Below are 24,006 nucleotides of genomic sequence, written 5' to 3' on the forward strand. Positions count from 1 at the left end.
TTGATTCCCACCCGCCGTCTGTGTCGCCAGCGACGCCAGGCTGGTGCCTCCCCGGGTTTCAGGGAAGAAGGGTGTGAGCGGTGAAGCCCGGGAGGAGGCGGCAGGGGCTGCACGCCCGTTCCCAACGCAGAGGGGCTTCCAGGGAGCCTCTCCCGCCGCCCACCGGCCCCGGGGAGTTGTGTCCCGGCGCCGCACTTACCAGGACGAAGCAGAGGAAGCGCCGCGGAGCAGGGCCATGGCCCGCGGCAGGAGCGGCTCCGCTCCGCCGGGCGGCTCCGCGCCCGCGGCGCCGAGCGCAGGGCGACCCGGGGCGCGCCGGGCCCGCCCGCTACACGGGGCTCGCTCGTCCGCAACACCCCCTTCTCCCCAGAGACCGGGGGAACCTCTCCCGAGGCGCCTGCAGAATGTAGCCGAGGCTCTCGTTACCTCCGACTCCGCAGCCGTAGCCCGGAGCCGCGGGAAAGGGAGCGAACAGTTCAGAAGGAAAGCGTCGAGAAGTCCTTCTTCCCCACGCGGTTTCCTTAGCCCTGCTTCTATCGCCACCGAAGGAATTTCTCCCTAGCCTGAGGGTGAAAATTTAGCCTTCCCCCTTTTATGTGTTGGATATGAACACAGAGGATGCAGTGCAACCTTAGGGAGAAGGTAAATGTTTTGGTTTTTTTTTTAACCGAGTGGAACATCACTACTGAGCTCCTACAGCTCCACCTGCAGCTCATTACCGAATCATGTCTGAACAGCAGTGCCTGCCTGGGCTCCTCAGGGTAAGCCATTAGGAGCAGGTGAGGGCTCCAGCTGCAGCGAGGTCACTGGCCCGCAGATCGCTTCTCTCACATTTTAAGTCAGCTCTCCCTTTCAAAGGGAGAACAATAAACAAGGAAACCTGGTGGAACGCCACAGTGCACTCATTTGAGTGTTTCACACTGCAGACACTTCTGCTTTCCCAACAGAAACAAAACAGCCTGCACGCCAGAGCCAGTTCTTCCTAAACTATTAACACCTGCCTAATTACAGAGTCAAGTTCAGGGAACAGAAACAGCAACAGCTGCAATTAATAATGTGGCACAGTAAAGCCTAGGCCTCCCTTCATCTTTACAGGACCAGGACAAAAACCAAAACCTCACCTGCAGCAGCAGGACCAAGGAAGGTACAGTACAAAGCTAGGCTTTGACAGCGTTACCGACAGCAGTTCTGCTACGAGGAGAGGGACTGGATGAGATCTGAAAACAACACTGGCACAACTTTTTGAAGAACAGATTTTAACCTTTATTGACCACAGATCAGTTCTCTCACATTTTAAGTCAGCTCTGCCTTTCTAAGGGAGAACAGTGAACAATGAAACCTGAAGGAAAGCCACAGTGCATTTGAGTGTTTCACTTTATAGACACTTCTGCTTTCCCGACAGAAACAAAATGGCCTGCATGCCAGAGAGACAGTTCTTCCTACACTATTAACACCTTCCTAATTACAGTCAAGTTCAGGGGACAGAAACAGCAAGAGCTGCTACTAATCTGAAAACAGCACAACACTGGCACAACTTTTTGAAGAAAAAATTTTAACCTTTATTAGTAACCATGGCTGCTCTTTCCAGTAGCAATTACAGCAGGATCTAGAACAAAGTACAACAGGGAGTGAGTTAGGATAGATGAGCTTTGAGCCCAATCACCTTTTCTTAAATGCATTACTTACTTTTTTCTTACTATGGAAAGATGGGAATTATTTTTCTCTCTTATTTACTAATGACTTGGCTATTTCACACCTCCCTCATGATCGAAATAAAAATTATGTCATTACCTCTTTTGCAAAGCAACACAAAAAAATACAGTAATAGGAACAATTATGACTGCAAAGCCCACACACCATTTAAAAAATAAATAATCACTTGACAAGGAAAGCAGAACACGTTTTGAGGCTGTTAAAACTTACTACTGACTGACAACGCTCTCAAGTGTAAAATTTTATATTTTAGGCATGAGTTCGTGTCAGTCCAGTGGAATTCAGTCAGCAGACTAACACTTTTTGCAGAAAATCTGGCAGTGGCACTGCTAGCAGGTTCCTAAAGGCATCCATAGGTACTCAAAGCAAACAGGGTACCAAGCTTAGTAACAGACTAAAACAAGGATGTCTCCTACAGCAGAACAGATACACACATCCCGGGAATTCTGGGCTGTGGTTACAGTATGTTCAGCTAGCTGCAGCTTCCTGCAGTGCTGTATCACCGTGCAAAGTGCTTAACATGAGAAAACTACAAGACACACAATCTAGTTCTGTCAGATTTCTACTCCAGAGCTGAACATCAGCCACCAGAGAGAAGTCACCATTTTTTCTGAACCAAAACTGATCCCGGGCTGGGATTTCTTTATGAAAGGCTACGCAAGGGCCGGCCATTAGATGTCACCTTTGTGCAGAGTATGTGTGACAACACCCTCCACAAAGTTAATCGGTAAAGCAGTTTAGTAGTTAACCCCCAGTAGTTAACACCAAGTTCTACAGGTGTGCTGTGAGACAGCTCCCAATGCTTAGAAACCAGTGTTTCAGTGGATTCACTTCGGTACTTCTTGTAGAGCTGATAATCTAGTCAGGTTATAGAGCTATGCAAATTCAAGTGGGTTTATTTTGATTGTATTTCTGCAGGCTGGAATACTCACTGTTTTTCACTGCTTTTCCTGCCCACAATTGGGCATTGATTTCCTCAGAATGGCAGAGGTCCTTTCCTCAATAGTACTGATGGCCAAGCCACATAGCATACCTTTGTTGTTTTTCCTCACCTGCTGAATAGCCTCCACAATTTGGTCTCTATGGAAATGAAAGAAATAACTGTTTACACATCACATTTTGTGCAATACATTTAGCACTTAGTTACCATGGATATTGGCTCCATTACAAGCCAGAGCAGAAAGGAAACCCCAGAACTCTCACCTGCTAGCCTCTGGATGGGTTGCTTGAAGTCTCTTAATCAGCTTGGTAAAGCTACTCAAGTTCAGTGCATAAGGAGAATTAAAGATATCACCTGGTTCAATGCTGTAAGAATAAGATGTTTTCTGCAGGGAATTTTCTCCAGTATCCTACAATTGCATCAAAATAAGGAAAAAGTGAATGGGTTAAGTATTGTACAGGTCATACAACAAATCTTTCCTACAAATAAATATAAAGTCATAGAAACACAGAAGGATTCAGGTTGGAAGGGACATTATAAAGTCCATCCAGTTCCACCTCCCTGCCATGGGCAGGGAACACCTTCCACTAGCCCAGGTTGCTCAGAGCCCCATCCAACATGGCCTTGGACACTTCCAAGGATGGGGCAGCCACAGCTTCTCTGGGCAACCTGTGCCAGGGCCTCACCACCCTCACAGGGAAGGATTTCTTTCTAATATCTAACCTAAACCTGCTCTCTTTCATTTTGATGCCAGTTTGAATAAGAAAAAACTCAAATGATACAGACTCAGATCAGTAAGTTATTCCAATACAACCACTTGTGTTATCCAATCTGTAAATTAGAAATAAAACTACTACATGCATTTATGAGTAACTTACATTCCTGCTACTTTAAATTAGATCCAATTACCATTTCCCAAAGGACTAGCATGTTTAAAGAGAAATCCCCAAAGACAGCAAATCTATGCAGTTTATGAGAGCAATACCAGCAAGTACTAATTTGGCGTTTACTGTCCAAGGGCCAAGCTGAGCCAAGACAAAATCCTGTATTTGTACAGATATTTCTTAGATTTCTACTAAAAAAATCCTACAATTTCTTTCCAATCCAGTACCCCAAAATCTTTCCTGTATAAAATCTCAGGACATTCACATTAAAAAAAGGTGTTACTCAAAAGGGGAGAAAAACAAGATGAAAAATCTAGTGCAAATGGGTAAGTTCCCAACTGTCTTAAGAAAAGTCACAATTTGATGCAGCAATAGAGCTCTCACTCTTCTGTCACATGCCAGAAATTTACTACCAATACATAACACATTTTCCTATCCTAACCTCATTCTCTACATATTAAATGTAACATTTGATGAGACAAGAAGTTTTGAGGCTCTTAGTCTGTCACAGAGAGGAGCTTTGGTAATTATTATTTACCTTTTGATTATCTCCAAGCACAGAATGTACCAACTCTTCAGTAGGTGATTTCATATCAGGGAACTTGACAGCAAATGTATGGATGAACTCATTAAAGAGGCAAGACATTACTACTACAACATAACTAAGAACAGACATACCTCCAACACGGAAGAACCTGGGCCACCAACATGAACAGCAGAATGTTCATTCCCACTCTGCACTGTCTTAGCTTCTAATAATAAATGTAAGAAAGCAAACAGTTACAATTATTCTTGTTTCAGTTCTAGCTGACATATTCTCTGTAAATTTTGGAATGCCTAGGGAGAAAACCTTTCAAAAAAACCTAAGAGAATGAAGAGGATCTTCTAACAGAAAATGAGTCTCCTGGGAAGCACAACAGTTCAGTTTGTGAAATATCTTTTCCCTGAGTGTTTCCTGAGGTTTGAAAAGGCAAAAGAGGCAGAGAAAACACTGCTCTGAACTAACAGGTACCACTGCTGAAGGCTGGGCAGGGGAGCCCCCGAGCTCTCTGCCTTCAACACACAGGGACTTCTCACCATGCCAGTCACCGTGACCCAAGTGTCCAAACACAGACCATTCTCAGCTAACTCTTAGTAATCCAGCATGGGAAGGAAGGAGAGGAGGAGAAAAAAAATAAAGGTTTCTACCTATGTGATTGGCTGGACATTTACTAATTTGAGTTTAACCACTGCAGGTAAAGTTTTCAAGGAAAAATATGGATGAAAACAGCTGAGTTATCTACAAGGATTCACCGTAAGTCGATGAAATAATAAGTCTGAAAACCCAGCTGGCATTTTTCCAGGTTTACTTATGCTTGTAGAAGGAACAGACTACTCAAATAATAAAAAACCACCATTACTAGGAATGTCAGCTTAAAGCACACGACTCTTAAATCACCCGTGCCTTGCTTTTCTTGTTGCTTTTTCGTTTCTTCAGGTATTACTGGAAAATCTGACATTGTCAGCTCTTCTTTAGCATCAAACCAATATTCAGTCCCTTCCTCAGTTTTCATACGGCCTTGACAATTGAAATAAAATTCAGGGTGTTAAAATTCAAACCATGTTATGTCATATGAACATCAAATTTCTATACTTAAGAGGATTCCAGCTACCTACATGACTTAGTACTACATTTAAAAGGTGACACAGACTAGTTTTCACTTCTAATTTAAGTAGCAATGTAAATAATAATATAGAGCTCTACACTATTACCACTAATATAAATTATTATTAAAAATAAATTATGATAGCTGATATATAAGCATTCCACCACAGAAAGAACAGCTGAGTATCCATGTATATGTTTTACACAGGGTTTGTTTTTTTCCCCAACAACTTAACTCACAACTAACGTGGTACTTTCACTAGATGCAGATTGCTTACCATGTTTCAGATCCCGGCCTTTATGTTGTCCTTCCCGTGCCTCAGGGGCAGAGTCCCTTGGCTGACCACCTTCAGTCTGTGACTTGTCCTACAAACATGTTTCAGTTTACATCACAGCACTTGCACCTGATTATACCTTATTTTTCTAAGCTTCAGAATGTAAGTTGATTAAACAGATAAATTTTATGAAGTTATCCTATGGATTGTCTTCAAGAATCCCCAACTTATTTCGAATGGGCAGTCAAAATTGTGGACACATCAGCTGCATTTGTGACTAGTGGCAGAGGATCTCAGGCTGAGCCCTGAAAACTGTGATTGTATTTGCAGGTAAAAGGAGACCCTGCTCCACAACATTAACACCTATGAAACTCAGCAGTGAAGAAGTCCCTACCCTATTGACAGAAGTCTGCTCTTGCATTTCTGGTGCTTCAACATCAGCTTTTTCTTCACCTGGAAGACCACTAAAACAGACCCAAGAATTTCATAAAAATATGGCACAACAATTTTAAATTCTACAATTACTTCTGCAAGTACTCTGACACATTAATTTAAATATTACCAAAAGCTCACAGTAAAATAAACTTACTTAGTAAATCTTAGCTTTTTTTGATTATATCTAAATGGCTTTCTGGGGGATGTTTTGATGTATGTCCTTATAATTCAAAATATCTCTACAATTTTTACTAATTAATTATAAAACAACTAAAACTAACTGCCCTTTTTTTTTCTTCAATTGATTTTACTTATGCTTAAAAAGAAATTTCAAAAAGGTCTCCAGCTGTTTACCTAATTCAGTAAAACTTATTGCCAAATTTGGTTTTTTATCTCCACTTAAAGTCACTGGGCATGGTTCCTGACTATGCAATACCATGTATCTGAAATATGAAGTTATTTTTCTATCATTCTTCATAACTGAATGACAATCTTAGCAGAACAGATGTTTATATACTCAATATTTATCTCTGTTGGCAGCAAAGTCCTTTTGGGTTTTTGTGGCTGCTTGGTTTTTAAGACAGATCCCATCATGACTGGAGACAAAGATTTTTAGCAGTGGAAGTAGGGAACCAGGAAAATGACCTGTAAATTGAAAACTTTTGAAGTTTTTTAAGATAGTGAAGATATAACTCCCTCGTTTGCATAGTAGAACACTGCAGAGTAAAAATGCCCTTAAAATAAAATCCTTGTACCCAAAGGGCAATGCTGGTCTTTCAGCTAAACAGTCTGAAACAACAAGATACATTCTGAAATCAAGAAATTTTAAGTTTAACATCTTATAAACTCATTCCTCATTTATTTTTAGGAAGTACAACAAGAAATGAAACTACTTACTCAGAGCCAAGAGACTTTCTGAAAAACTGTCAAAAAAAGAAAGATTTGTCTTACTTTTCTGAATAAACCCATTTATATTAAAAACCATACAGCAATTAAGAAATTACCTCGCCAGGGACGTAAAAGGAAGAGATTGGGGGTAACTTCACTTCAACTGACAGTGGTGGGAGAGCATTTAAAGGTATGCCCATGTTTATTTCCATTCTCATATTGTTGTAATTATTTTCTAGCTCTTCCAAAACCAACAGCAGAGATGAATGTAATTCAGTCTTCTCATCACATCTACTGAAATATAGATAAGAAAATAACACCAACTGAGGAAGATATTTTCTTTATTTTACTGCTTCCAGGAACCCCAAAGATTTTACAAGAGTCCTCCAAGTTGTACAGAAACACAAGTTAGCAACTATATTGTGCATCACTTGTTTCACTTGGGTTTTATTCCTGGAAACAAGGTATTTTGGGTCTTTGAATGCTACAAAAAAATTAAAGCTGGAAATAAGACTTGGCAGTTACTTTTCTGGGCAACAGCACCAACCATAAAGACTCTTACAGGCTAGGGATAGACTATATCAGTACCATTTCACAATTAATGCCTGATAACCAGTTATCCACTTCATTTAAAAGGACATGAAAGTACGTGCCTCCCAAAAGCTGTGTTCTCCTCAAAAGCCAGCTGATAAACCGTCAAGCAGTGCTGATAGCACATCTTATAATGGATGGCCAGAAGCTGCAGCTCTGCCTCAGTTGCTCTCTGCAGAGTGTTTTGACAGCAGCTTGACACAGAATTCTTCACGGTTTGCTTGTTGAGATGTACTGGCCTTTAAAAGGATAATAACAATAACAGAATATTGATTCCAGGGCTTCCACTGTTTTGTTTACATTCATTACTTTTTATTTTGAAACAAGGAGATTTCCAGAAGCTATTTCTGATATGATTTAAGGAAAAAAAAAAAAAAAAGTTAGTTCCTCCAATTTACCCCACAGAAAGAATAATGCTTTACAGTTGCTTTCACATTACATTCAGCCTCAATTCAGAGGAGGGAACTGAACCAGCACTATAATAATTTCTATCGAAAAAGTGAAGCCTTAAGAATAAAAAAGAAATTTAGCAACTCTATAAATCTGCAAACACACTTATTTTGTTTCCACAGTCATGGAATAATTTAGGTTGGAAAGGATCTCAGGAGGTCAGCACCTGCAGTCCAAGGCTGCTTTGGTCTCTGTTCAACTTCTGGAGGTTTTCAGCTCACTTTTCTCCCCTCCAGGTCCCTTCCTACCCTCCAGTGCAGAAGCTGCTGCCCAGCAATCTTTTAATACCATCAGTTTTGCCAAGTCAGAGAGAATCTTTCCATCATGAAAAACCCTCTTATCCAGCATCTAGAATTCCAAACCAAGAACGACTCAACCCACCTGTCAGTGCTCATCTTCCAATCACAGGTACACAGCTGATTCTTTGATTCCCACTGCTCCTAAACAAAAAGAAAACCATTTTAAAAAGTTACAGATTAACATTCACACAAGTTCTGAGCAACTCCAAGTTAAAGAAAGTTCTGCATATCGAAATGGTTTGGCGGGTTGTTTTATTTTTTTTTTAAATTACCTGAACGTGTGAGCTGTGGGCTCCGAACGACCATTCTGTGTTGGAAGCAGCATCCACACAGTTTTGACGGGGCCATCCCACCGGTCGAGATTTGTTCATCATTGTTATCTCTGTGTTAATTGCCCTGGAGCAGAGGCAAACCTGAGCACTGCTGCTCCTGCTCGTTGTAAAGCAAGCTCTGAAATCAGAGCTGGCATCGACAGCCTGTGTGACCGCAGAGACACCGGCCATGCTTTTCGGGCTTCCACGGCACTCCGAGTTCACACAGCGGGGACTTCCACCGGAGGATTCATCTGCAACTTCCACGCCAAAATCAGGATTCTTACTAGTGGGAATTTCAGAGACAGGAAATTGGGTTTCAGCATCCTCTGCAGTGCTGTCAACACGGATGGTACCAGGTTTTTCACAGCTGTAGAAATCAGAGGACTCTGCATGTTCGCAGAACCGCACAGCTACTTTAGGGGCCCTTTCCCTTGGTGACAAGAAAGGGCCCTCTGGCTTCACTGAGATGCTGTGAGTGTGCCTGTTGCTGTCCCCAGACACTTCTTCCCCTGTACTGATGTGGGGTGGCACCTTGTCACCTTGTGGTATGTCCTTCACCTCTCCAATTTCCCTCTCCTCAAAGAATTCACTTGAACTATTCGTATCATCAGCATATTCCTCGTGAGCACTGAGATACTCCAGATGGGAGTCTTCACCTAAAAGGCTTCCTTCACCTGGATCTTCACCTGGAAAGAAGCCCTGAGTGACAGAACTCCTTTTGCTGTTAACATGGCTGCTCTTTCCCACTTCCATGGTACCAACATGCCCTCTTCCTCAGAAGTAATCCACACAACTCACTTCCACTGCAACCTCTCTGGCTCTTCCTACCAGGTTCTCCCCTTAATAAAAATCAAGAGAAGTTAAAGATGCTCCATGGTACTCAAGAGGACATTACAGTTAAAAAAATATGTTAAACTAACCATCCTACTTTTACTTACTGCATGCTAGTACAGAAGGTAGCAATGCTATGTTATGTTCTCAAAGAAATCCTAAGAGGTCATGGAAGACCATTACAAGAATTTGCTGTCCTTGACTGTGTGATTTCACTTGAGTAAAAGCATCCTCAGAGACCAACCATCCCTATTTTCTTAAACTCCTGGGCAAAGCTTCCATCCCCTTAACATGGAAGCATTTCTTGGCTGAAGCATCAGAATCCCTGTTGACACACAGTGTACTATTTTACATCATACAGCACACAAGGGGTTCAGATGCACGTACTGACTCTGAACCATAAAGTTTTACATAAAATCAGAAAACTGTCAAGTTTTTTAAAACTACTCATATTAAGAAAGAGGTGAACTTCAAGCTTTGTGCCTCCCAAGAACTAAAAACCCCCCAGGTGCTGGACTGAGGGAAGTTAAAGCACATACCTTTTAATTCTGCAGAAGCAAGAAACAGTTATCAAGGACAAAACCATAAGAAAACCTGAGAACCTTTAAAACCAGAAAGTCTAAGTCATAAAGGAACACAGGAAGACAATTTCTTGCAGCAGAGCCCTTCTTTTAGCAGCAGAAGGAAGCTGGACAATACACTAAAACCAAAGCAATGCAACAAACCCAGTTTTGTGAAGAACATGAACAAAAAGCAGAGAAAAAGCACATAGGGATGGAGGATGCTCTTTGTGAAGCTTGTTTATTATAAACACTTGTCAATTCTTCTCTGCCTTCCCTCAGAAGCTTCTAACGAATTAAAGAGTACATAAAAACACTAGACATGTTCCTATTAGGTCTGCTTTCTAAACTACTTAAATGACACATCACAATCTTTGTCACCAGTACATGAGAGCCCTTTCTCAGGGGGGAAAAATGCCTTATCTGTCCAATCTGCATCCATTGATGCTTCTCCACTAGGGATTTCAATTCAAATGGCATAATTTTAAAACACTTCATTAAAATGCTTTAAATCTTTTACAGAAGTGATTGATAGAAGTCATTCATCCTTCAAAGACAATCATGGAATGGTTTGGGTTGGAAGAGATCTTAAAAGTCATCTCCCTCCACCCCCCTGCCGTGGGTAGGGACACCTTCCACTAGACCAGGTGGCTCCAAGCTCCTGGCCTTGAACACTTCCATGGTTTCATTATGCACTTCTACAGTTATTTTTCCTTCAAAAACGTTGTCTTTTCTTACTACATTAACTTTACCTTCACCTCCTAACCGAAGCTTTGAGTGACTCGGTGGAATTCAAAGCCGAACGCTGCCACAGCACATCCCAGACGCCTGTACGTAAATCACAATGTTATTAACACGGCGAAGTGACTTCACCCACTCTTGCTTAAGAACAAGCCAAGAAACGAGAGCCAAAACACCTCCACGCCCCAGGTAAGTTACAGTAACCTTGCTGCCGCCGCTATGACACAACAGACGCTGACGACAGCCGAGCCAGTCCCAGCCGCGGCGCTGGGTCAGGGCGGGGGGAGCCTGGTGCTCCCGCTCGCCCAGGGGGAACCCTCAGGCGGCAGAACAGCGACTTACCGCAGCTCCAGGGCAGGCTGAGCCGCTGTCCCGCTGCCCAGACGAAGCCCCGCTGCCCAGACGAGCCCCGTGCCCAGACAAGCCCCGCGGCCGAGCCGGCCGCCCCAGTTACGGCCGCCCCACCCCGCCCTGCGACCGGCCGCACAGCCGCGGCCGCCGGACACGCGCTCAACTCCCTCCGGCCCCGCGGCCCCCGCTTTCCCATTGGCTGCGGCGGGGGACTGCGCCGCCGCCTGATTGGCCGGCGCTGAGCCCGCGCTCGCCGCGTGCCACCAGCCCTTCCTTCAGAGGCGGTGCCGCCATGTTCTTCCTTCGGCGGTGCTGCGGTGTCCCCTCAGAGGCGGTGTCACCACGTTCCCCCAGAGACAGTACCGCCATGTGCCCTCAGAGGCGGTGCCGAGGTGGCCCCTGAGAAGCGGCCAGTCCCTTCTCTTCCCTCACGACTCTCCTGCCGCTGGGCACAAAGCCCAAACTGCAGCCAGCGGGGAGGAGCAGCAGCATCCCTTGTACAGTCATTACATAATAAAAGTAAAAGAATAAAAGAATATCCTGAGCTGGAAGGGACCCACAAGGATCATTGAGTCCAGCTCCTGGCCCTGCCAGGACACCCCAGCAATCCCACCCTGTCCCTGAGAGTGTTGTCCAAGTGCTCCTTGAGCTCTGGCGCCTTGGGGCCGTGACCACTGGCCCTGGGGAGCCTGTTCAGTGCCCCGTCAACCTCTGGGGGAAGAACCTTTTCCTAATATCCAACCTAAACCTCCCCTGAGACATACTAAAACTTACCTGAAAGTTTCCAGCCTGAAGGAGCATGTTACAGGGGTGGAAGCAGATGCAGGTTACATACCTGCCACACAGGTACATGTTACTTTTAAAAGGGGCTCTGCTCCTTCCTTTAAACACATGCACGTAAAGGTCTTAATAAAGTGTGGAAAATATCACTCAGCTGCCTAAAACAACCTCCCAAACACATACTATTGTTTGGAGCATCTAAAGCAGAGACAAACACTACCCTCCTCCTCAGTCTCTTTCACGGAAGCAGCATCTCTGGCAACACCCACGATCAGGGCAAGATGAAATTTCATACTAAAATAACACTTCTTTGATGAACAAAGCTGCCTCCTGTTGTGAAGGATTCTTCCAGGGAAAGTTTCTATGTGTTACCTCTATGTTCACCAGAAAGAAAGTAGAGAATTCATCCAATTAGCAATACCATTCAAATTTCTCTTGCTGGGAGGCTGTCCCCGTCCTCTCCCTGCCCAAGTGCACATGGCCACTAAAAGTTCAATATTTGGAGATATATGTGCACCTGATATTAAAAATATTACTATTTGGAGGTATATGTGTGCCCTGCCATTAAAACTGTTAATATCTAGAGGTATGTCTCACACCAGCGCCCTCAGTCACACAAGCTCCTGAATTTGTACATTTTACAACCAGCGTTGCTCATGTTTGTGTGATCCTACAGCAACGTATTAAAAAGGAAAATGGGCTGCTACACTGGTATTATCCCAAAACTCTGTATTTTCCAAGAGAACTTTTTGTGGTAATATCACCATGACAGACCACTCCATAAAAACTACCCAAACAAGTGACATTTTATTGGCGAGTTCTGCTCATAATGAATTTCCTTTTCCACGCTCACATTCCCTAACAGAGCGCTTGGAAAAAAGCCAAACAAACAAAACAAAAAACCAACATTTTGGGTAACATTCCATTTGCAAACAATAAAATTATTTAACAATTTAAAATAGAGGATAACAAATTCACTTAAGTTCTAGGAAAACCCATCCTGGTTCCCCAGGAGCTGTTCCTCGCCAGGCTGCTGCCACCTCAGCTCCACTCTAGGTCCCGAGGCGCTCTCGTTTGGAGCTCAGTTAAAAAGGACTGGGACATGTGCTATTATTACCATTAAAAGCCCTGTTGTTGTACATTCTTCACAGAAAAACATAAAACAGTTTGCAGTAAACCAACCAGTTCTTTTTCTTCCATTATTCTAAAGCTAAGTCATACTGAAAGTTAGGGGGAGAAAACATGTGTCTTCAACATTCATCTACTTTACCACACACAAAGATTTCTACTAAGAGCATATCCAGGTTGAAATAACACATCTGATTTCCGTCATGAGGTTAATGCTTATGGGGTGCGAGATGAAAACGACTTTGAAATAATAAACACATCCCTTTTTGATGAGCAAAGCATTATTTTTAGCCTTTTGGACCAATGCTTAGTTGCTGAGTTGTTTCTCCTGAATCTTGCCAGGAGAGACAGCTTTCACCACTACCACAAATGAAAAGATGACTGGTGGCAATCACACACCTTATCATTACTAAGATGTTGTATTTAGCATGTTTGCATTCTGAAAATCCCTTAGCTCATTTTTTAGGCCCCAGAGGCTTTGTACACCAGAAATTATACAAGTCGAGCACAGAAAATTGTAAATTGGTATCCACAGTGATTTTGAGGTATTCCACAAGAAACCTGGCTCTGCACCTGAACGTTCCTCTCGAAAAACAAACAAACAAACAAAGACCCCAAAGCCCTAGCTGGAGCGAAAATTTAATTTAAGAAGATTCCTTCCATCTCCATGTTTCACCACATTTGATGAACAAGGACCTTCCCCACCAAGGCACAGGAAGGTCCTTCAGCTGGCACCTTTGCACGGCAGGCAGCTCCTCCCAGACCCTGCCCTAGCCATGAGGGACAAGGAAAACAAAAAACTAAGTGGATTTTACAGACCACAAAAGGGGGACTGAGAAACATTTATTGGAGATCTTAAAAAGTGGGAAACAGTCCCCTTGGCTGAAACAATTCCTGATGTATAGAAAATATGTGCCCTGCATAGAAACATTCCTTGAAGATGAAGACCAGTTGGACACGGTTGTTCATTATCTGCAGGAAGTATATGCCAAGATGGACAAGACAAACTTCCAACACCTCCTTGGGGACAGCATCAGATTCACAACTGATGTCCTCTTTCTGGAGGTGAGTGAACATGAAACTGTGGAAAAAGCAACTGTAAAGTAATAAATAACATGAATTATTGTACTGCAGGCAGTTTGCAGAAAGCCTGATTGTTTCAGTATCCTATTGCTTCACTAGAGGTTTGCCTAAAATCAAGCTTGCTTGGAAGAAGTTTGCCATGACTTTCCCATTACCAGGTAATGCAGTGCTGAATTACTGGTATAATTCATAGAATCCCAGAATCCCAGAATGGTTTGGATTGGAAGGGACCTTAGAGATCTCATTCCACCTCCCCTGTCATGGGCAGGGACACCTTCCACTAGACCACGTTGCTCCAAGCCCTGTCCAACCTGGCCTTAAACACTTCCACGTATGGGGCAGCCACAGCTTCCCTGGGCAGTGTGTCCAATTCAGTATGTTTATATCTAGAAACAGATAATTTGAGGACTTTGAAAAGGATGCATATTTTAAATACACTTCTCAAAATTGCACCTAGTCGGTATGGTCACGTGTTATGCATCAGGACAGAGCCAATCATTGAATTTAAGGGTTTTATCTCTTGGGGCCAATACACAACCCAGGGACTGCATCTGCCTCCGGAGACATTTCCTTTCACTCTGAAGTGGTTGGGAGCTTGCAGGAGCAGAAGTTTCTTGAAGTAAACAGCTACTAGGCTTTCCCCGTGGAGTAGTGATGCAAGTGTTGATGGCTTCATTTCATGTACACATCCAGTCTTAGGCTAAAACAAGGAATGCGAAGGACATGGAGGTGCTGGAGCGTGTCCAGAGAAGGGAGTGGAGCTGGGGAAGGGTCTGGAGCACAAGTCTGATGAGGAGCAGCTGAGGGAGCTGGGGGGGCTCAGCCTGGAGAAGAGCAGGCTCGGGGGAACCTTCTCGCTCTCTGCAACTCCCTGACAGGCGGGTGGAGCCGGGGGAGGAGTTAGGCTCTTCTGCCACATCTCAAATGGAAGGACGAGAGGAAATGGCCTTAAGTTGCATCGGGGAGGTTCAGATTAGATATTAGAAAACATTTTTTCACTGCAAGAATGGTCAGACATTGGAATAAGTTGCCCAGGGAGGTGGTGGAATCACCCTCTCTGGAAGTGTTCCCCAGGAGCATAAAAAAAGCCTTCTTCATCCTTTTCCTGGGATATTAATTTCAGTACTTCATTCCTAAATTTCCTTGTGCACTCAGAAGAGATGAAGAAGAAGGTGTTGTTTCCTAGCCAAACCAGAGAAACACATTCAGACACTGTTTTTGGTTTATTTAGTGAAGGTGCTCTAAGAAGATACCAGCGATTCCCTTGCGTTGAAAATAGCAGCAGTCTGTACTGTAACCTCCCGTCTGCAAGGAAGAGGCTGGGGAAAGACCTGGATCAGAGAGTCTGAAGACTAAGTTAAGAAGAAATGTGGTCTCCCGGGTCTGGATTTGGCTTGACAGAACCATATCTATTGATGCAGCATGGACAGAGGGTTGCTCCTGTGGAACAGCAGATGCTGCTTCACAGCATGAGCAGATTCCAAAGGGATCAGTCGCCTGCCTCAGGCTCTTCCCTGTAAGGGCCGAAAGGGGACAGGCAACTTTATCCCTCGGGTAACTGCTGTTCTCCTTTGAGTAGTACATTCAGAATGATTTCCAATAAACCAGAGCTGTAGTGCTAGTCATATATAATTTTTGTACACACAATAATTGCCTGCAACATCTTAATTGGTTACGCTGATTTTCAGGAAAAGTGGAAAACCTTCATAATGACCTAAGAAGGAAAGAAGTCGCTACTTCTGTATTTGTAGAAAACCCATAGGCAGTAATATTTTCTAAAGTGCTTCTTTACTTATCAGTTACTCTTTTAAAAATCAGACTTTTATTTTGTAGCGGCATCGTTTCCTAGTGGTTCATGGACCAGTAGATAGTTTCTGATGTAAAAAACCCATTTCATATTTTGTTTAAGCAAATGACACTTGCTTTGACAAATGCACCAAAGAGAATGATCTAAGTGCAAAACCCACCATTTCTGAAAACACGGCCTTATGCTGGTTTACTAAAGCAACTTTACATCCTTTAAAAGTCATTTACTTCAACTCCAAGAGCAGGGATTAAATAATACAAATAAAAGTTGAAAATTCAATGAAGCTATTGCCTATTTACCCTGAAATAAAAGAGTCTCATGATTCCACTGGTGCAAAAATCCCTCCAGACACCTTTGTTTTATTGGCAAAGTCATTTAAGGTCACTTTTGCTTCCAAGACCATCTTCTTCCATGGTTTCCACTGAAGGAGTTTTGCTTTGTAATGGCTTGTGGTTCCACAGTGATTTGTAAATGAAAAACCTACTATGAATAACTCTACCGTAGTCACTAAATTACAGATACTGTCACGAGAAAAGTCCAAAACTTACAGTGTTTCTTTTAAAATTTTCAGCAAGACACAAAATTCCAGTCAAATTGTTTTCTTTGAATACCATTTTAAATGGCAATAAATGGCTGCTGTGCCCCTCTGGATGGAGAACTTAATGTGCTTCTTACGTGGTCGACTGATACGGTACTTCGAATGTCCCCAGCGCTCAGTGTGGAAGGGCTCCCACAGGCACAGCCATTTGGATCAGCTACTCCTATGGGTATAGTGCAGTAGGTTTGAATCTGCGCAGAGAGACCCACAGCTGGGTGGCACGTAGCAAATGTTGGGGTTGTCTGTTCTCAGAAGGCATGACACAAAGCATCCCGGGCAGCAAGAGACAGAAGCAGCTGCAGCGTCGTTCCGATTCCGTCAAGTAGTAGTGGTTTCCATCGGGAGGTGGTGGTTATTGCTGCGACAGTAAAGCACTCCGGTTGGCTTTCATCTTCTCCAAACGTTTCACTAGGTGCCCATTGCTCACCTCGAGCTCTTCAGTTTTATCCAGTGCTGAACGAAGCTGAAGGAAGGAAGCAGAAAAAAAAAAAAAAAAAAAAAGGTGACTTTCACAGTGTTTTCAGTTTCCCAAGAAAAGCAAGGTTTGTAGCTACCAACGCCAACTGACCATATTGCTGGAATTTCCTTCTAACATAAAGCCGTTGAAAATTCCTTTTTGTAGAGTTAAAAGTAAATGTTGTGTAACTGCTTTGAAAGCCACACACACAGGTATTTTCTAAGCATGCCAAGAATCCAAGGTATTTACAGAATGTTGAACAACTGGCTCAGAATTTTCCTCAACTCCAGAGGCATGAGGGTCAGAGGTATCTGCTGGGTGATGTACACCTGTCTCACCGCTCAGCTTTTATATTTCTGGTTCCCAGAACTACATCCACAGCCTTAGTTTCCCATAAAACCCATCACAGGATGGGGGTAGGGGGAGAGAGCTGGACTGCACATAGCAGTACTTATAGGCAGTAGAGCAGAAGGAGTATTCAGAAAAAGCTAAGAGCCACACTGAAAAAAAATCAAACACCTCAGGAGGCAGGAGTGAGAGAAGCTGATGAAGGTATTCAGGCTGGTTGTGGGCAGCTACTTGGAAAGAACGTGAAGTTTGGAAAGAAAAACAAGGTGAAAATTACTGATGACTTGAAGATGCAACGCTTTTAAAAGACAGAAACATGGAGAGAATCTGTGGACAGCCACACTACAGCAAACAGGCATGAAGAGATTGACAGAGCAAGAAAAACAAGCTCACAGACAACGACTCACATCCATTTAGCCTTCGAATTTAGGCTCTGAGCTTGAAAGTTTAGACTGTCATTCCTGGCAAGGTGTGGCACTGTTCTTAAATAATGAAGCACCCAACCTAAGTTTACAGCAGAGTTTGCAGCTTTCTACTGCTGTAATTTCTGAACCACATGTTCTCAAGAGACCAGTGATGTGTGTTTACAAACCCAGAATTTATACATCCCAAAGTAATGAGCCTTCAGGTACAATCGATGACAAGGACAGCAAAGCAGAAATAGGAACTTTTCAGCTTGATGAATGTGGAACCACAGGAACACTCACAGCTGCAAACCTGAGCATTTGGAGGCTGCTTCCAGGTTCATGTTGTACAAATGGAACTTGAGTTTGCTCCAGAGAACCAGTTCTGGTACAAATCAAGGCACAGCAAGCAAGTTTAGGAAGGAATGATGAAACAGCAGTGGGAGTTCACAGTTGAGACTGTTACTCCAGTCTGAGCACCAAAAGTTTGGTTGTACATTTAGAATTAATAGCTAAATCAATTAAAAAAATTAGATGTTTATTCTTTGCTATGCCAATAAGGGTGGTTCCTCCTCTAAAACACACCAGGGGGGCAGGTCTCCCCCCACCCAGAGCAGGCTGACTGCTGGCCTGTGACAGCCTGCAGCTGGAGTTACCTCTCTCTGTAGTTTGCGTTTCTCTGCTTTCAGTTCATCTTCTACTCTTTCAGCATTTTCAGCAGCAGTTTTGTATCGGGCTACCTGACCTTCCAGTCGTATTACCTAAGGTGAAGGCAAAGTTTCTGAATTAAAAGCTGCACCAGGAAGTTACTCTGAAGGTTTACTCTCCCACTAGTACTCAAGGAATAACCAGAGAGATGCTCACTCCTCATTAATAAAATAAGGCACATTTTCAGAAAAAAAATATACCAAAGAAACATGGCCACAGTAACCTACTGCAGACCTTTTACACATATCCATATTTAATATGCTTCCAGCAACAAAAAAATACAGTCCATTGGCTAAAATTCTCTTTGCAAGAGCATCACTGATGTAGTCTGGACAAGAGCAAACAATCAAAATTGAACAGTTGTGTATCAAATCCATACATACACATCATATGCCAGGAGCCATTTAAGACTTGTCAATAGCTGGGCATAAGGAAGTGTTCTGCAGAGTTCAGCAAGTGCTCTCAATATACCTTTGTCTTTGAATGTTTTTCCTTCATTTCAGATGAATAATATATTCCCTCTTTCCCAAACATAAATGAAAGCATTTCAGTCCTAGTAGCCCCAATGCTCCAACACTCCTGTTTCTTATTTGAAGGGAAAATCACAGTAATCATAATTTCATTTAACATATAACAAAATACACTTTCTCTTTGCATTCTCACCGTGCCTAAACAAACAGAACAAGCCAAAAACTTACATTCTGCTCCAATGCTGTTATCTCTTGCTCAGACTTTGCTAGTTTAAATTTGAGATCACTGATCTGTCTGTTGGCATCTCCTAAAAAAATTGCAGATTTATCAGAGATGTCAGAACATGTGTTAGCAGTTTCTAACAAGTCTGTCATAAAATTTCCATGCATCAGGGATCTGCAGCAGTAGAGTAGTTCTCTGTCAAAAAGTGCCCAGCTATAGATAGGCACTATTCCCATTCTTGCCTGATTCCCTTACAACCACTCTGAAAGCGGAATTATCCTGAATTCACCCCAGCTCTCCTGAGGAGCAATAATACAGATTCCCAACTGCAATCTTACTCCAACAAAGGCTCCTAATTCCCTCACCTCTATAGAGGTGCATAGCTGAAGCTCCCTAAGAACTGAGGGCTCACTTTTACTCAGTCATGTGGTTATACATTTTCTCACCCGCATGCAGGGCACAAAATTCCCTTAAAATCAAAATGCAGCTCACTTTGGAGATCAATCATGTGCATATCTGTCCCATTTTCCAGAACTTCATCTTCTGACTGTGTGTTATCCATCTTGCCATTCTTTTGCTTTTCTTCCAGTTGTCCCTTTAATTTTTTAATCTGAAGAACACAAAATAGTTATTAAAGTCACTGAGAAAAATTGTGGCTCAGTACTCAAAATCACTCAAGTATTATAAAACAAACTATATTTTTTTTTAAACTTAAATTCCAGAAAATCTGGAATGTCCTAGAAATTCTTTTGGCAAATGACTCATCATATTTTACACATCAGTGCTTACGTATAAATTCAGGACCAAACACAATGAGTGGAAGAAGGCTATTTTACTAGAAAAGGCATAAATGTTCTGCAGGCACATTCATGTAAAACATTCTTAAAAACTCCCCAAACTGTGTTTGGGTGTGTGCAAGTCTCAAGGTCAAGGATCTAGAGCGCAAATGAAAGCAGAGAGTGACCTGCAGAGAAACAGATCAGCTGAAGTTTTCTGAATAAACTTTATATCCTCCATGGAATATCATGGAACCAGCAAAAATCACTTTAATTGCTATTTACCCATCTACGGCAATTCTTCCACCATTTCTTTCCGAATGGCCCATAACCCACAGACCCAGCAATCCGGAGGGCTGACTCTTGGAAACGAAATTTGCTGAGCCATGCTTGTTTTACCCTTGGGCTTGGCCAATGTGAAGTACTATTTTTCAGAAATAATCCTCAGTCAGGTGACTGAGGACACTGAACGTGACAGGTTAGCAGTGTGGAATGGGCACACTGGGTGGCATTGCTCTTTATCCTGAATTAATGTGCAGGAGAAACGTTTCAGAGGAAGAATTAAGTGGCCAGCAAGGCAGCAAGTGCCCAGCAAGAGCAACCCAGCACACGTTCTGCGAGGCAGCAGCGCTGCTGCCCCACACCTTGCCTGGGGGCTGTTTTCTTAATCCCTGTTGTTCTTATTAAAGATTTTGTAAATAGCATTTCCCTTTCCCTGTGCTTACCTGGTCTAGGAGGGATTCTCGTTCATCAATGAGCCTTTTCAGCCTGTCTGAAAGATAAGAGCGAAGGTTCAGTGCTGATGTGATCGCGCGGCACGTTCCGGAGCGCATCTGATAGATGTGATGAACCATTAAGGTTAGTGGAACTACTGGAGGAGGGAGTTATGCACGTACCACAGGAAATGAGGCCACAGACAGGGCTGGGAAGGGGCTGCAGCCAGGGGAGGTTATGTCATTCTCACAGAACATGCTTGTCACGGCAGTAGCTGCATGCAAAGAGGCTAATCTTCTACGTTAGGTTAGCATGCAAGAACTCTAGGGTCAAACACAACTGCAACACAAAATCTCACAAATCTTTACAGTTTAGCACAATGAAAATACTGTAAAAACCTATAATCATAGCTAAGCACGTTCCCAGCACTTTAAATCTTCCCTTCTTTTACATGGCAATGACATTTCGTCTTCAATATTATAACCAGAAAAACATTTGCCCGTCAAATTATTTGTGTTTTGAATGCAGCAGTCTGGTAAAACCTTCTTTTCTCTTCACAGTCAGTTCTCCATGTCAGACATCAAGAGGCCATGGGCAATCTGGGCCAGCTGTTGTGCTACACTTGCACTTGGAAGTGCCACACAGTCAGCACATGGATATGTGTGGCTTTCATTAATGAAGGTCACTCTACAAACTGAGACAACTGGAAAAAAGAACTACAAATTAAGTGACCAAATTGCTCGTGTTTTTTCCTTCCCTGTTAAGGGGTGCAAAACATGAAAGCATTTTATCAGGTACTCACACATTCTCTTATCACTAAAATTATCTCTTTAATTAACAACCTCTGTTCAGGTACCCCTCAAGCAGAAGTGCACTGGAACATAGCACTCAAATGCACTTCTTAGAAGAGGCTCTGTTGACCTCAGCCGAGTCTTAGTCCCCAAGTCTGACGTGGGTGTTCACTGCAGGTTTATTTAGCCTGCCTCCCTTGCCAGCAGGCAGCCACCTGGGCAGAACCCAGGGTGTTCAGAGCTCAGCTCCACAGCTAAGGTCTTAAGTGGTTAAAATCCAAAGGTCACTCAAGAAAAAGGTCTTTTTGTAAACTTAAGGAAAGCAAATTGACAAATTACAGGTAAGAGCCTGGTGGGCTTTTACCAGGTAAATTCTGTTGACAGAGTGACTTAAATGTTTTTGAAGAGCTTTAAAAATGCCAGTCCTCCTTTGTCCTTAAATCTTGAACAGGCCAAAGTCTTGTGGTTCTTGTGGTTCTCCCTTTTTTCTTGTTAGTACGCCCAGTTAAAGGGAATAAAGAGTCTGCATTTAATCAAATCATGGGGAAAACTGGTTTTCAAATGAAAGTCCCTCTGTGCAGCAGACATATACAGTCCATTAGCTAGCAATAATGTGGTATGTCATTCCCCTCCTGGCTATACAAATTCCCATACACCAGCAGTCATATCAGAGCATGGAATAAAACCTTTACCTTGGCTTCTGATGCAATACCCCAATACAGATCTTAACGTGACATCCCAGTGCAGCTACTCTGTGCCATCATTTTAATCCTTCTCAAGTCCTATCTTTTTTTTTTTTAACTCAACTGTTACACCTGAGCATTTCTAGGGAAAAACAAAATAAACAAAACCAACAGAAACCTCACATTTTCATCAACCATCAAGAGTAACCAAAATTTACAGGTATAAACCCCTTCAAAACAATACTTTCACAGATCTATATGGGAAGGAAAGGAAACTTACAGAAATTCTGCAAAAGATGAAAGATAAAGAAAAATAAAGGACAATGAAGAAAACAAGGAGAGCAAACAGTAAAAGACAGGTTGAAGATACTAGGAGATAGTTTTGGGAGTCACAGGTCAGCAAAGATTGAGAAGTGGAGTTCTAAGGACTGGAAGGAGAATGAGGACTGAGGCAGCAGGAAACCTCTGGGCCACTACAAAATTAGCCCAAACTTACTGACTCTAAAGGAGCCAAATAATCCACCTTGATCCTGAAAATAATTTAGTTGTAACTTTCATTAACACAGCCACTGCTGTGGGGTGAAACACACCTGCCTGAAGAAAGGACACCTCCTCCAGCTTCCAGGAAGGAAGCATATCAGCTTCCCCCCAGCCCCTTCCCTGCAAAATGGATGTTAGCACTTTGGGATGAACCTTCAAATCCAATCTTACCATCAGTCCTCTCTTCCTTCATTATGGACATCTGTGCAGAATTTACAGGACCAGGGAGAAAATTAGTCTGGAAAATTGCTTTTTCTGTAGGAAAGTTTTCTACCCATAGAGATGAAGGTCTTTGAGATTTCATTTCTCTTTTAAGCCCCCACACTAACACAGAAAACTTACTTTATCTTTGCTATCTCTGCAGTCACCTTAATTTTGCATTTAGGAGACATTTTTCCAACAAATCAAGGATCTGAGGACTTTGAGAGCAGGTGAGCAGGAAAGAGCAATTTCCTGAATTAGGACACTGAAGCAGCTAATTGAAATTCCTATCTGTAACAGTCATTATCCTTATTTCACATACAAGGATACTAGAATGAATAATTAGAGTGTGACATTCACCTCATTTCACTTTGGAAAACATGATTCCCAGGATACTCAGTGCACCAGTTCATGGCTTTCACCCATATAGGAGTTTAACAGAGGACTGAAGGAGAAATGGGGCCTGTGAGGGAGCAGGACACAGGGGGGTGATGGTGACCAGTGTCTTCTGCTGTGGTTTGTGAATGAAATGACTGTTCTCATTGCCTTGGCACTGCAGGTGACCCAAGGCACTGCTAACCTGGGTGCTGCTTCAGTGGCACCATTGACCAAACATCCTCAAATCAGCCACAGATCCTCCATGGCTCTTCCCACTTGGAGGGGTGGGATGGAGCTTCCCATGGGATGGGAAGGAGCTGTTTTTATCTGCACGACTTACATGATGTGTGGCCCACAAAGTAATTAATCATTATGCAAATGAAAGATAAATTCTACTTAGAGGATGGAAAGATAAATTCTACTTAGAGGATGGAAAGACATTCCATGAAATCACAGCAGCAGCCCCAAGCAGCTGTTCTGAACAGCCTGCAGGAATACAACTCTGGGATCATTAGCAGGTTAGACAATACTCCTTTCTCCAGATTTGGCCATTTATTCGGATCATGAGAAAACAACATAAAATACTGAGAAATGCCTTCCTGTCTTTCTCAGAAGAGGGATACTGTTGGGGACAGCACAGGATTTGGAAAACACCAGCTTGCAATACTGATTTTGAAGGGAACAGGAGGACTGTTCTTTTCTGTAGTAAAGGAAATACTGACAAAGACCTTTTCATTATTTTTGTTTCCTTTTTCATCAGGTACTTTTCTTCAGCTATTGCTTTTGAAAGCATTTCAGGCCAGCTCTGAACGTGCAGTTATGCACGAACCGAGGCTACAGCCTACACGTGGCACTAGGTGCTGAACAGAAAACCCAGCAAACATTTGGGGCTATTCTGAAAGAAAAGTCTCATCCTTGGGTCACATACTCATATTTGAAAGTCAAAACCACCAAAGAAAGTGAGAAGCCAGGTGTTTTCTTCTATCTGTTACCTGTTGCA

The 24,006-nt window shown here is 42.9% G+C and overlaps 2 protein-coding genes across 3 annotated transcripts; both read right to left on the reverse strand.

Moving 5' to 3' along the window:
• Positions 1-1,301: 1,301 nt before the first annotated feature.
• On the reverse strand, positions 1,302-10,717 carry RBM44 (RNA binding motif protein 44). Of its 2 annotated transcripts, none has more exons than XM_018071557.2 (13): positions 10,578-10,717; positions 8,393-9,273; positions 8,203-8,261; positions 7,434-7,610; positions 6,897-7,074; positions 6,790-6,815; positions 5,852-5,921; positions 5,461-5,548; positions 4,982-5,095; positions 4,216-4,289; positions 2,917-3,062; positions 2,646-2,793; positions 1,302-1,606 (listed from the first exon to the last, which is right to left on the reverse strand). In XM_018071557.2, exons 2-12 carry the CDS (start codon positions 9,185-9,187, stop codon positions 2,652-2,654), a joined length of 1,869 nt encoding a protein of 622 aa, XP_017927046.1. In that variant the 5' UTR covers positions 9,188-9,273; positions 10,578-10,717; the 3' UTR covers positions 1,302-1,606; positions 2,646-2,651. The 2 variants fall into 2 exon arrangements, with proteins under 2 accessions (XP_017927046.1, XP_017927047.1); XM_018071558.1 differs by having other exon boundaries at positions 1,305-1,606; positions 6,897-7,071; positions 10,578-10,699.
• Positions 10,718-15,112: 4,395 nt separating this feature from the next.
• LOC115307438 (leucine-rich repeat flightless-interacting protein 2-like) lies at positions 15,113-22,818 on the reverse strand. The gene is made up of 6 exons (XM_029959527.1): positions 20,596-22,818; positions 20,425-20,471; positions 19,416-19,533; positions 18,929-19,008; positions 18,179-18,283; positions 15,113-16,776 (listed from the first exon to the last, which is right to left on the reverse strand). Exons 3-6 carry the CDS (start codon positions 19,483-19,485, stop codon positions 16,666-16,668), a joined length of 366 nt encoding a protein of 121 aa, XP_029815387.1. The 5' UTR covers positions 19,486-19,533; positions 20,425-20,471; positions 20,596-22,818; the 3' UTR covers positions 15,113-16,665.
• Positions 22,819-24,006: the final 1,188 nt, after the last annotated feature.

The sequence above is a fragment of the Manacus vitellinus genome, unplaced genomic scaffold (assembly GCF_001715985.3).
Source record: "Manacus vitellinus isolate BGI_N305 unplaced genomic scaffold, ASM171598v3 scaffold_20_pilon, whole genome shotgun sequence".
NCBI classification, from domain to species: Eukaryota; Metazoa; Chordata; class Aves; order Passeriformes; family Pipridae; genus Manacus; species Manacus vitellinus.

What these genes read in the sequence shown, in the direction of transcription:
- RBM44 (XM_018071557.2), bottom strand. Translation starts at nt 9,187, where the DNA reads ATGGAAGTGGGAAAGAGCAGCCATGTTAACAGCAAAAGGAGTTCTGTC. An exon ending in CAGGTTCTTCCGTGTTGGAG is followed by an intron (nt 3,063 to 4,215) that starts GTATGTCTGTTC and finishes ATGCAATTGTAG; the next exon opens with GATACTGGAGAAAATTCCCT. An exon ending in ACCCATCCAGAGGCTAGCAG is followed by an intron (nt 2,794 to 2,916) that starts GTGAGAGTTCTG and finishes TCATTTCCATAG; the next exon opens with AGACCAAATTGTGGAGGCTA.
- LOC115307438 (XM_029959527.1), bottom strand. Translation starts at nt 19,485, where the DNA reads ATGGATAACACACAGTCAGAAGATGAAGTTCTGGAAAATGGGACAGAT. An exon ending in GCACATGATTGATCTCCAAA is followed by an intron (nt 19,009 to 19,415) that starts GTGAGCTGCATT and finishes CAATTTTTTTAG; the next exon opens with GAGATGCCAACAGACAGATC. An exon ending in TAACAGCATTGGAGCAGAAT is followed by an intron (nt 18,284 to 18,928) that starts GTAAGTTTTTGG and finishes CCTTCACCTTAG; the next exon opens with GTAATACGACTGGAAGGTCA.